The 13,846-nt window shown below is 46.8% G+C and overlaps 1 protein-coding gene across 1 annotated transcript; it reads right to left on the reverse strand.

The window, feature by feature from the left end:
* Nucleotides 1-12,282: 12,282 nt before the first annotated feature.
* Nucleotides 12,283-13,724, reverse strand: Inafm1 (InaF motif containing 1). The gene has a single exon (XM_076927347.1). It carries the CDS (start codon nucleotides 13,573-13,575, stop codon nucleotides 13,189-13,191), a length of 387 nt encoding a protein of 128 aa, XP_076783462.1. The 5' UTR covers nucleotides 13,576-13,724; the 3' UTR covers nucleotides 12,283-13,188.
* Nucleotides 13,725-13,846: the final 122 nt, after the last annotated feature.

The raw sequence follows: 13,846 nt of genomic DNA on the forward strand, positions 1-13,846 counted from the left end.
ACTGTTACAAATAGTAATGCAATTATCAGATAGACAAGATATCGGACATGTGACTCCCCAGGGGTCAGGACCCACAGGTTGAGAACCTACACTTTTTAGGAAGAAAGAAAATTGATTCAGATTAGGCACAATTATATTTGCCTGTAATCCTATGACTTGAACTAAAGTAGGAGGATCAAAAATTCCAGGCCATCTGCATAGGTAGGACCAATTTTTTTAAAAAAATAAAAAGTCAAAACACAACCTAAAGTCACATGTGTGGTATGCACTACTAATCCCAACAACACTCTGTAAACTCAAGATCACTAAGGGCCACACAATGAAAGCCTATCTCAGAAAAAAAAAAAAAGAAAAAGAGAAGAAATGTATTACTCGGTCTTAATAGCATAATCAATCCTTTGTCATTGTGTTTTCTGTTTGTTTGAAACCTGAGATCTTCTCTCTTCTCTTCCCACATGAAACCACTGGTCCCCAAAACTTCTGTGAGTATGCATCGCATCAAGATGGGCCAGGAAAAGAACACATTCTGTAAATTTCAAAGATAACACACAGGGTGGGGCATTCTAGGTATGGCCACGCATGTCTACAATCTCAGCATCTGGGAGGTGGATGCAGGAGATACCATAGCTCAGGTTCATCCTTAGCTATACAGACAGTTTGCAGCAAGCCCAGACAACCTGAGACACTGCCTCAAACACTCAAGAACAGCCTGGTATGCTGGCACAAGCCTGTCATCCCAGCACTCAGAAGGCACAGACAGGAGACTGCTGTGAATTTGAAGCCAGCTGGTCTACATGAGTTTCAGGCCAGCGAAAGCTACATAGAGAACTATCTCAAAACAAGAATAAAAACTAAATAAAATAAATATGGTAACTTTACCAACTAGTTTTCTAAACTTGTTGCGTGTGTGTGTGTGTGTGTGTGTGTGTGTGTGTGTGTGTGTGTAGGTCAGAGGACAAACTGCAGGAATTCTGTCTTTCCACCACTTTGGTCACAGGAATTGAACTCAGTTCAGCAGGCTGAGCAGCAAGCACTTTACCCACAGAGCCATCTCGCTGGCCCCTTTTTCTTGGGCAGGACTGAAAACGTTTGATTTACACAATGAAAACCAAAAAAGCTGAAAAGGCTCATAATCCAATAGCATGGGAAGTGTGGACTGTCCTCCTCCACAGTCCCACGCCCTAGAAAGCCTGTCCCCGCCCAAGTGCATGGGCCAGCCAGCAGGTGCTTGTGATCCATTGTTTCCCTAAAGGAAAGCCACCACAGGGTGGCAGTCATCTACCACCGCCTCCCCCAACCCTGCTGTGCTGCTGAGTGAGGCCCCAGGCTGTGGCCACAATGGCTTTAAAGCAGGATGTGGTAGACTGGTCATTTCAGAGCTGACATACAAGCGGCCTCCCACACTGGTCTGATCTGGTGGGCTTGCAAGAGGTTCTAGTATCTGCTCTGCCCAAGAAGCAGGAAGCAAAAGACAAACAAACAAACAAACCAGAGAGAGAGAGAGAGAGAGAGAGAGAGAGAGAGAGAGAGAGAGAGAGAGAAGGAGGAAGAGAAGGGAGAAGGGAGAAGAGAAAGAGAGGAGGGAGGAGGAAGAGGAGGAGGGAGGGCTATGGAAAGTGCCAGGGGTGAACTGAGTGAACTGAAGGCTGTCCTCTGTCACTTGTGCACCATGCATGCACCATGGGCGCACACAATAGATAGATAGATAGATAGATAGATAGATAGATAGATAGATAGATAGATAATATAAAGTTTACTTATACAGTATATATTAAATATATTATATATGTATATAATAAATTTATAATATATTATATATACTAAACATATATTTAATATATCTTTATATGTAATATAAATTTATAATATGTTATATATACTAAATATGTTTAGTATATCTTTATATGATGTAAACTTATAGTGTTATATAGAAAATATATACATTATATGTAAATATAAAAAATTAATAATTTAAATAAAATAAATAAAATGAAAATTTAAAAGCTAACTAATTATGCTTGGGCGCACAATAAACAAATTAAAAAAACAAACAAACAGACAAGTAAAATGTAATTTTAAAAGTTAACCAATTAGTCCAGGCTTCGGTGGCAGATGCCTTTAATTCCAGCACTTGGGGAAGCAGAGGCAGGTGGATATCTGTGAGTCTAAGACCAGCCTGGTCTACAGAGTGAGTTCCAGGACAACCGTGGTTACACGAAGAAACCCTGTCTTGAAAAAAAAAAAAAAGAAAAGAAATTAATTTTCTAAATAAAAGTGATTGTGTTAGTTTTCTGTGTTGGCTGTAAGAAACAATCAGAGGCTTGTGGTTTACAAGGCTAAAAATTTACAATCTCACTCTTCCGGAATCCATAGGTCTGAAGGTCATGGGGACCCAGGAGAGCCCTATAGAATGTTCCAGAAGGATCTGGACCTCTCTTCCGGTTCCTTGTGGCCACTGGCTGCACCACTCCAACTTCTGCCTCCTTCCTCACATGGCCCTTGCCCCGTGTGTCCTCCTGACTCTTCTACGGACACTAGTCATTTTATCTACAAAAGCCCCATTTCCAATTACGTTTATATCCACAGCTTCTAGGGTGGGTTTTTTTTTTTTTTTTTAAGGTGGGGTCATCATTCAAACCACTCCATGGTTCTCCAAAGTGTTCTCCAAAGTGGAAGGATCATTTCAAGGCATGTTCTTGTTATTGCGACTAAAAGATTCTATGGCTCTGAAGCACCTAACATGAGCAGGGTAAACGGATCCTGCATCATCTGAGGTCATCCGGCTCTCGCTTGCAATCCGAAAAGTGGTCCCATATCCTCTGCATTACCCCCCGCCCCCCACCCAGTGGGAAAGGAATGGAGGTGAGGGACCTGGGGACGTAGCTCAGTTGGTCTTGTGCTTCCTTAAAATGCAAGAAGTCCTGTGAGTTCGATCTCACAGCCCCACAAAAACCAGATGTGTGACACACGCCTGAATCCCAGCACTGGAAACACACCGCCAACTATCAGGAGTTCAAGGCCATCCTCCATATACATCAAATTCAAGGACAGCCTAGGCCACATGATACCCTGTCTCAAAAACAGTATAAAGAAAAAAAAAAAAAAAAAGGCAAACATTCAAGCTCAGAGCTGATTTCAACAAGATGGGAAAAGCTGAGAATCCAGCCATTGCTTAGAGACATGATAAAAGGTTTGTCCTGATTCTCCATTTACAGCTGGCGCCCTCTAGTGGCTGCACACTAATCATGCTCTTCTTCAGAGCTCAACCAAGTTTATGACTGGAGGCTTTGGGTTTTTTGGGGGGTTTTGGCAGCGAGGGTAGGGCGTTGAGGGTGGCGTTTTTTTCGATTTCCTTTTGGTTTCTGTTTTGTTTGTTTGTTTGTGTTTGTTTCGAGACACGGTTTCTCTGTGTAGCCCTGGCTGTCCTGGCACTCACTCTGTAGACCAGGCTGGCCTCGAATTCACTGTTCGACCTGCCTTTGCCTCCACATTGCTAGGAATAAAGGTGTGTGCCACTACCGCCCGGCTGGGGCTCAGGTTTTTTTAAAAAAAATTAATGTGTCAGTGCTCTGTCTGCACCTATCTCTGTGTGCCACGTGTGTGCCTAGTACTAAAGAAGAAGTGGGGGGACAAAAAAAGAGGGTGTCAGACCTCATGGACCTAGAGTTGTGAGCCTCCCTTGGGAGCTTGGAATTAAGCCCCAACTCTCAGTGCTCTTAATCTATTAAGCCATATCTCCAGCACCCTGGGGACTTTTTGTTGTGTGTTTGTTCATTCTGGAGCGCTGGGAATCAACTCAAACTCATAGCTTAGGCATGCTAGACACGAACTCTCCATTTGCCTACAGCCACACCTCGATGGTTGAATTTGAAATGTACTGCAAACCTGCAATGAAGGCAGACAGGTTGTTTTTGGAAGGAAGGAAATTCATATTCTCTAAATGTGTGGGTTTGGCCTCAAAAATCCCTGTCGAGCTGAAGATGACTTTGAACTTCTCATCCTTCTGACTTGACCTGGAGTTACAGCAGACTGCTACAGGATCAGGTTTTTGTGGTGCCAGGGATGCCCGCCCCGACCCCGGGGGCTTCCTGCACACTAAGCAACTAATCCACATCACAAGCCCCTAGTCTTTCACCCTAGCTAGAGCAGTTGAACATGCCACTCAAGAATAGAGGAAGTCTGGAAGTGGGTGGAGCCAAGTGATAAAAACAATATATCTCCAGAAGAGTGGCAATGTTGTCTAAGATAACAGTTTGGGGGAAGGAAGTTTATTTGGGAGGTATCTAAAATTCCCCCAGTAAAAGGCTGGGTTTGTAGCTCGGTTCTAAAGTTCCTACCCTAGAATTCCCCAGTGAGGGGCTGGGGGCGTGGCTCAGTGGTAGAGCCCCTGCCACGATATGAAAAGCCCTAAATTCAATCCCTAATTCTACAAAAGAAAAAGGGAAATTAGGAAGTGGAGAGATCGTTCATTGGTTATGAGTACACAAGAGCTCTTCCAGAGGTTGGGGGCTCCTAGGAAGGCAGCACGCAACAGCCTGTAAGTCCAGCGCTAATGATCTGGCGCCCTCTTCTGGCTTCTATGGGCACCTGTATACACGGGACAGTCACACATAATAAAAACGAATCTTTAAAGTTTAAATTAATAATAATTTCAGTTTTTTATTTAATATGCCTACTAAAATTATGATTCCTTGCGTGATGTGCACTTTAATTCTGACAAACAGTGCTGTTCCGGAACCCTCTTCCTCAGTCAGAACGGGTCCTCACCCACACTTTCTGTTTTCTGAAAAACTGCATTGGTTTCTGTCAGGAATCATTTTGGGGGATTTCTGGTGGCAGAAAGTTTACTTTTACCGCCCAATGGAGAAATTACTTAATACTGGAATCACTTCAACCACTAGAGGGCAGGCAGCTGTAGCCAAGGTCAGCCATGCCAAACTGTGAACTAGGAAGATGGACACACGCGAGAGCCGCTTTTGTTTTCTCCAAAGAGAAACGTTTTGATTAAAAAGAAGATGTAGATGAAGTTTAAATAACATGTATGAGTCTCCTTTTGCTTTTAAAACCGTATTTATTCGGTGTATGGGCGTTTTTCATGCACGTGTACATAATGTGAACCACATTCATGCAGTGCCAGAAGAGAGCAACAGGTCCCGTGAAACTGGAGTTATACACAGTTGTATACCACTGTGTGGGTGCTGGGAATCGAACCTAAATACTTTGGAAAAGCAGCCAGTGCACTTAACTGCTGAGCCATCTCTCCAGCCTGCTTTTGTCTTTTTAAAACACCAAACTTGCCAGGCAGTGGTGGCACACGCCTTTAATCCCAGCACTTGGGAGGCAGAGGCAGGTGGATTTCTGAGTTCGAGGTCAGCCTGGTCTACAGAGTGAGTTCCAGGACAGCCAGGGCTATACAGAGAAACCCTGTCTCAAAAAAAAAAAAAAAAAGAAAGAAAGAAAGAAAAAAGAAAAAAAAAAGCCAACACCAAACTTGGTGTTTAATAATTGATTGTCCTGGGAATTTTTCTTCCTTCCTTTCTTCCTTCCTTTTTTTCTTTGCTCTCTTGCTGTAGAAACTGAAGAGTAAATGATGTAACTTGATTGTTGTTTTGTGAAGTTTTTTGTTTGTGTTTTTTATTTATTTTTTGTTGTTTTGTTTTGATTTTTGCTTTTTTTGCTTTAGAAACTGAAAAATAAATGTAATTTGGTTGTTGGTTTGGGGGTTTTATTTCGTTTTCTTTTGGCTTTTGGTTTGGGGATTTTGTTTTGGTTTTGAAGACCAAGCCTCCTCAGGTAGTGGCTTGTCTGGAACTTGCTATGTGGACTATGTTGGCCTTGAATTCAGAGCCTGTTGGGATTGACGGTATAGACTGCCTCACCTGGCTGGCCCAGTTGTTAATTCACAGCATCCATCAGTTTTCTCATTCTCAGCAGGGGATTCTGTTGCTAAGGCAATGGAGAATGGTGAGCACACAGTGGGGCCTTTAGCGAGAACACCAAAGCAACTCATGACCCCGACGGATGGACAGCTGCAGTAATGACTTCTCTCCGAAGGGCATGCTCACGGAACACGGCGCTGGTTTCCAGAACCTTTTGCTTTGGGGATAATTCCAAGATACATTCCTATCAGCAAAGAACAGAACAAGCTGGTTGGGTTATTAATATTCATGCAGGCTTCCATACAGCACATGGGAAGGTTTATAACTGATTTTCTCAAATTATGTTTTTGCACCTACTGTGGGGGAGGTGGAAGTGTGTACCGCACCACAGTAGCTGGGCTCAGAGGAAGGCCTGAGGGCCTGGGTCCTCTTTCCAACACCACCACGCCCTTACCTGCTAAGCCACTGTGCCGCCTCTACTTAGACCATTTGAACCAGGCTCTGATGTAGAGTAATATTTCACTATATAGAAAGGGGCCATGGTCTTCATCTCTGGAAGAAATTCTGTGTGTATGTGTGCACATTCACATATGTGTGCAGGTGCACACTCATATCCGTTCACATTTATGAAAGTCAGAGGACAAAACAATCTAGGGTGTCATTCCTCTGGAGCCTCTCATCTCTTGCTGTTGTTGTTGTTGTTGTTGTTGTTGTTGTTGTTGAGGGAGGAGGCTCCTTCATGAAGTAGGGGCTCACTGATTTAGCCACAGACATCCTCCTGCCTCTGCCTCCCTGGTGCTGGGATTAAAGCATGTGCCACCACACCCTAATTTTTATTTTTTCTTAATGAACTTTATTCTATGACTCAAATTCGGGCCTTGTGCTTACTAGGCATGAATGTTACAAACTGAGCTACTCCCTACCCTCACAAAATACATACATACATACATACATACATACATACATACATATGTACGTACATACATACATAGTCTTTTCAGAGTCTCTCTCACAAAGCTTTTGAATACTGTTTATTCTTTTTTAAAATATTTACTTATTTTTATATGAGTACACTGTAGCTGCCTTCAGACACACCAGAAGAGGGCATCAGATCCCATTACAGACTGTTGTGAGCTACCATGTGGTTGCTGGGAATTGAACTCAGGACCTCTGGAAGAGCAGTCAGTGCTCTTAACTGCTGAGCCATTTCTCCAGCCCGAATACTGTTTATTCTTAAAGTTGTGGTAAAATGTATACAATGTAAACTTTACCATTATAATCTCTCTCTTTTGGCTTTTGGGCTTGGTGGCATATGCCTTTAATTCCAGCACTCAGGAGGCAGAGACAGGCAGATCTCTGTGAGTTTGAGGCTAGCCTGGTCTATGCATTGAGTTCCAAAGGTACATAGTAAGACCCTGTCTCAAACAAACAAACTGAAAAAAAAATTTTTTTTTTTTGAGACAGGGTCTTGCTATGTGGTTCAAGCTGTCCTGGAAGTTACTATACAGCTTAAACTCATGAACATCCTGTCTCAGCCTCCTGGGTGCCTGTGTGACATGTATGACCCAGCATGGTGGGTTGTTATAGCTATTAAAATATTATTTGTTTAGTGATGTAGTATGTGTATGTGTGTGTGTGTGTGTGTGTGTAACTACACACATGCCACATCGTGTGGGTGAGGAAACTGGAGGGGTCAGTCCTCTCCTTTCTACCACTCAGGTAACTGACTTTAAAAAGAAAGACATATTTTATATTTCAATTATGTATATGAATGTCTGCCTCTCCTTGTGTGTGTATGCCAAGTGGGTGCATGTGCCCACAGGAGCCAGCAGAGGGTGTCAGATCCCCTGGAGTTATGGGCAGTTTTCCACTACCTGACCTGACTGGCTTCCCTCAGTGATGGAACTGTAATCAGAACTCAAATAAGCTTTTTCTTCCTCAAGTTGATTCTTCCCACAGTGTCAGTCATAAGATACATAGCAAACTGAGGTGAGGCTGGATGGAGTCTCACTATAGAACCCAAGCTGGCCTGGAACTCAGCGATTCTGGTGCATCTGCAAGTAGGACTGCAGGCATGTGCTGCCGTGGTCAGCTTCTGGATGGCATTTTGGAGGAGACAACCATTCGGACCCTGGGCAACCCCAGTGCAGATTTAAGCAACACAGTCACAACCTTTCCCAGGAAGTCGGCTAACTTTAAATAGCATCCTCTCAGCAGGAGTTTGATTCTCCTGCAATCCATTTTCATATTTATTTATTGAAATTAAGATGAGACAGAGTGTCTAGCAATTAGGATGCCATTTTCCCCTTCTATAAATTATTCAAGTGGTTAATGAACTCCTATTGTAAACAACTTCAATGATGCAGAAATTGAGCGAATGTAATTTGTTCTGAGTTTTGTTTTGAGACAGGATCTCACAGTCTAGCCCTCAAACCCATTGATGTAGCCAAGGATAGCCTTGATAGCCTTGAGCTTCTTGATTCTGCCTCTACCTTCTGAGCACTGGGATTTCAGATGTGTGCCACCATGTCTGGCTGTTGCTATGAGAAAAGCAACTTAAGGGAGGGAGGGAGGGAGGGAGGGGACAAGGAGGGAGGGAGGGAAGGAAGAAGGGTTGATTAGGGTACCATCCATCAGTTTGAGGCAGCTGAGTCCATTGTACTCCCCCACTCGGGAAGTTGAGGGATGAATGATGGTGGCCAGCTTGCTTTCTCCTTTGTATTCAGCTATGGGCCCCCAATCCATGGGATGGTGCCACCCAGAGGGGAAGGTCTTCCCACCTTGGGTAACCTAGATGCCCTTCCACATACATGCCCAGAGGCTCAAGGTGACCCTAGAACTCACCAAGTTGAGGACTGAGAGGAGCACACCGGGGCTTTGTGTCTGCCAGGTAAGCAAGCTCGGAATTTCAGCAGCCCTGGCTTTTATTGCTACTGTCTGCCTTTCCTTTAGAGACAGTCTCACTGTCTGACCTGTCCTGCCCCTTACAGGATGAGGAAAAGGCATGTCTCCACCTAGAGGCAGCTTCCATTCCTTACAGCAGGGGCGGGTGTCTCCTTGCTGATCCCAGATGGATGACAGCCTATGGATCCACGAGGAATCCCATGGTGGCTGTTTTTCCTGTATGGTACAGAGCAGCGTCTTGGCTGGATGAGTAAAGTCCACAGGCTGAGTCACTGAACATGGCTGAAGGAAGACGGAACACACTGTAGTTGCCAAGAGTAGCATTCACAGGGCAAAACTGTCCCCAAGCCACTGCGGCCATTGTGTAGCTACATGCAACCAGCATCTTCTATGTTAGCTTCTGACTTGGTGGACGGGCTAGCCTCTGACACCTCAGGGTAAAACTGATGGTGTGGGGATGAGACAGAAGGGCTGGGTTGCCATTTTCATGGCTGGAGCGCCAAAAGGAAAAGTGTGTCAGATAGATGAATGCACAAAAGCCACTGGAACTTGCAACCCAAAGCAAGAATCAAGATTGAGGAAGAAGAGGACAGGAGGGCTGGAGAGATGGCTCAGCGGTTAAGAGCACTGATTGCTCTTCCAGAGGACCCGGGTTCAATTCTCAACAACCACACTGTGGGTCACAACCATCCAGTGCTTTTTCTGAACACAGCTACAGTGTACTTGTATAAATAAATCTTAAGACAAGAAGAGGAGGAGGGAGAGGAGGGAGAGGAGGAGGGAGAGGAGGAAGGAGAGGAGGAGGGAGAAGAAGAGGGAGAAGAGGAGGGAGAGGAGGAGGGAGAGGAGGAGGGAGAGGAGGAGGGAGAGAAGGAAAAGTGCAGAAGCCAGCCCTTGGGTGCAATGTTTAATAGAGAGAGAGAATCTAGGATTCAATACACCATGGGCAGCACAAGGAGACAGTGACAAGCAAGGAGCTCTCAGATCGGCAGAAGGAGCTGTCACAGCCTGGCTTCTGAGCCTGTGAGACGTGGGGGCATATGGCATCAGCCTGGCTGCTGTGGAGGAAGAAAAACTGAGCAGCAGAGCTGCCTGTCTCTCCTCAAGATGAAAGCTGCATAAGCTGAGACTATCTGAGGGAAAGCAGTCCCCAGTAGGCTGGCTTCTCTGGGGCATTAGGGACACATGTCCTCCATGGGTGTCAGGGACAGAGGAAGGACAGGCATTACTGAGAGAACTCAGCATGAGGAGAGTAGTATCTGATGCTCAGTTCACTGGGCCAGCAGAATGATCCTGCCAGTCCAAATGAAACTCCCCAAATTCTGATGGTTAGAGACCTCTACCAAAAGGAGGCCTTACACCTTATCACCTTGCCACCTGCAGAAGGGACAAATGGCTGCCTGTGATGCCTATTAGCATATACCAAAGCCCATGCTGGCCCTCAGGCTCGCTCAGTATCACAAGTGCCAGTTACACATTTCAGAGTCCGTGTCAGCATCCCCGCTCTTCTCAGCTCTCTTCACCTCCTCCCGAGTCAGAACTCCTCCAGCTCAGGGTTTCCTTCCTCCAGCTGCTCATTCTTCTCATAACCCTGCTGTTCCAGCTGTGGGCCTCCTCTTTACTCTCCCTGTCTCAGTTCTTTCTCTTGCCCTCTCTGGCTCCCCCTACCCCACCATGGCCATATCCAGTTGCTTCTGACTGTGTTCTCGTTCTCTCTCTCTCTCTCTCTCTCTCTCTCTCTCTCTCTCTCTCTTTCTCTCTCTCTCCCTCATCTACAATAAAAGCCTTCCCTTCAGCCATACCATGGGGTAGTCACGTCGTCATGTCATTTATACAGATCCAGGACTGCCCATATGGCTCAGTGAGGAAAGATGTCTATAGCACAACCCAGAAGTCCAGAGTTCAATGCCCAGGTACCATAGTGGAAGGAGAAAAACAACTCCAGAAGTTATCCTCTGACCCCTACATGTGCACACATGACTAGAACAAACAGCGGAAGGCTGATTCCACAGGAACTGTGGCATGGTACAGGGTTTTAATGGTCTTACTGAGGCCCATGGTGTGATCTCCAAGGCATGAGATGCTCTGGAATATGTGAATGACTTCGCCACGTGTGACTAGAGTGGAAGCGTCATCTACAGCCTCTGATCTGCCTGGCTGTCCGGTGGCTTCTAGATCACTCAGGTTACACCAGTGCCTCGGGCCGGGCAGTGGTGGTGCACGCCTTTAATTCCATCACTTGGGAGGCAGAGGCAGGTGGATTTCTGAGTTCGAGGCCAGCCTGGTCTACAGAGTGAGTTCCAGGTCAGCCAAGGCTATAGAGAAACCCTGTCTCGAAAAACAAAAACAAAAACAAAAACAAAAAACAAAAAAAAAAAACAAAAAAAAAAAACAAAACAAAACACCAGTGCCTCGGCTTTGTGAACTGTTGGTCATCTGGCAGATCCAGCTTTGTGATGGTATAGCTGCCTTTGAGTCACCCACACTCTCCTACAATTAATGCCCCTGCCCCAAACAAATTCACTTGGCAGTGCCCTGTGTGGGTGAGGAGGCATTTGCTCCTGTCCCCCAGGAAAAAAATCAACATAATGAAAGCGTCAGCCTCTGCTACATCAAGTTCAAGACCAGCTTGGGTCATAAGAGACCTTTTTTAAAAGGTGATGAAAAATTAGGTTTTTTTTTTTAACCAAACCATTAAGTAAATGTTGAACTAGTAATTAAGATAAGTCGGGTTTGACAGTGTGCCAAACTGCAGGTCCATAGTCCCTTGCTGAGCTCTTCAGGGACAGATGTATTTCAGAACTCAAGGCTGATCCAATTTTAGAAAAGCCATTCTGTACCTGTTATGCACACTCCCAGGGGCCTGAGGCAGGCACTGTCCACTTCCCCTGCTGGACATGGTAATGTCTTTTTGCAGCAAAATGTGTGAACACTCACACTGGAAGGGATAAATAAAAAATACAAATAGCTTGGTATGAGTTGATTTGTCATCATGTGAGAAGTAAAATTATTCCCCACCCCCCCCACCCCCAAAATGGTTAAAGTGGTCAGAGCTAATCAGAGTTCAAAGCCTACAAGGTGAACTTTGCAGTACACATCTGCAATCTCAGTCCTCCGGAGACAGAGGAAGGGGGTCTGCTGAGAACACAAAGACCTTGCCACAAAGGGGGAGAGGGTGGCTCAGTGGAAGAACACTACAGAAACAGTGTGAGTCAGTAGACACGGGAGCATAGTGACAATATGGAGACATTATAAAAACAGAGGAGAAAAGCAAAGAGAAGATAGTGGAGGGAGATGAAGAAAGGCGGGGGGGCCGAGGGTCTGGAAGAAAGAGAATTGGAAAGCAGAGAGGTCTAAAGGGACGGACAAGAGGACTCCTCCCCCAACTCACTACTTGAGGGTGTACAGTCTTTGGGCTGACAGGCTATCCCCAGGGAATACAGGCTATAACTCTCTGAAAGGCTGGAGGACAAAGTAGAGACGGCACAAACCAACGCTGTTCTCAGGTTTGGAACACTAGTTTAATTCTCTGAGCAACAATGTGTTGTCTTCATTTTACAAGACCAGAGAAGTTTAAGTACATTGCTGTACATCATCCCGTGGGGGATGCTGGTAGGACAGAAGGGGACCAGCAGGGCAGGTAATACACTCCCATCTGACAAGAGGCCTCAGGTTCCTGATGCTGTCCAGCCCAAAAGGAAGAAGGCCATAAAGAAAACCTCTTTTTGCAACAGGGCAGTAGGGTATTCCAGGCCTGCCTACGGCCAAGCCACAATCATGGGTAAGAGAAAATGGACTAAACCACATGACTTCTTTATCAGAAGTGACACCAGCTTCTCAGCTTGGCACCAACAGCAGTGCAGACCAGTTTTGGTTTGGTTTGGTTTGGTTTTTTTGTTTCTGGTTCAGCTATATGTTCCACACTTCCAAAGCAGCAAATGTGTCCCATCACCACCCAAGCCAGGACAAGCTAGCACACGGGTGACATCCTCTACCCCTGCCATTGTAAACTATACCAACTGCAGTTTCCAGCACACACCATTGTCTCTGACGCTATACAAGAGCCCATGACACCCCGAAAACTGCTAAGGCCTTTACAGTATCTGACCTTCAATGGCCCTGAAAACTGGCAAGCTGCTTTTTCCCATTCCAACCCAAAAATTACATGCGAGCAATGAAAGAGAAATGCCTTTAAGGCCCCGCGGCCACGGCGTTAGAAGAGACCAGTCCAGATAAGCCAGCTGAGGCTAGAGTTTATTGCCGATGAGCTCTGAATCCCGGGAAGGAGCGTGGTGGGATAAGGTCGGGTAGGATCAGGACCGCGGCCAGGAGAGAGGCGGCGCCGCGCAGGCGAGGCCCGGTGGTGCAGTCAGACAGGCGCGGGCCACGGTGGGGGCGGGCCAGACTATCCAGGCGCTCGGTGAGCGGTCTCCGGCGTCGCTTCTGGAGCTGGGCGGCGGCCGTGGCGGCGGCTCCGCAGCAGTCCTGGCATCGGTCGTGGCCCGCCGGAGGCCCCAAGTAAGCAGGACGAGGCCGGAGGTGGGGCGGGTGGTGCTGCTCGAGCACACGGAGCGACCGCAGCGCTGGGCAGGGGGTCGGCGGGGCCCGCAGGCGGCCGCGTGGGGACCCAGATGAGCCCGTAGTACACGGCAAGGAGCACAGCCGCCAAGGACACACACAGGAAGTACGCGCAAACAGGGGCGAGCCGCAGCCATCGGCCGCGGGGCCCCTCGCTCAGCCCGGTACCACCTGGGCTCTCGCCACCACTGCCCACGCAGCTCGAACCCCGCATCGCGCTGCCCACTCAGCCTGCACTGACCCCGCCCATATCAAGCAAGCCACGCCCCTTCCAGGACCACGCCCTGTTAGACCGCCCCCCACCCAGCTAAGCCAAATCCCTACATCCTAGACACGCCCCTACCGCCTCTGACCCACCACTATCAAGGAAAGATTTCCTGGCCCCACCCCCTCGAAGCCGCGCCCACCCGCTCTTCTCCCGCCCTAGCTGGGTCCGGTTTCCAACCTCCAACTCCTGCTCCCTACCCTAGCCCTCTCCGCGCTCA

This window comes from Arvicanthis niloticus, chromosome 29 (assembly GCF_011762505.2).
Source record: "Arvicanthis niloticus isolate mArvNil1 chromosome 29, mArvNil1.pat.X, whole genome shotgun sequence".
Lineage (NCBI taxonomy): Eukaryota > Metazoa > Chordata > Mammalia > Rodentia > Muridae > Arvicanthis > Arvicanthis niloticus.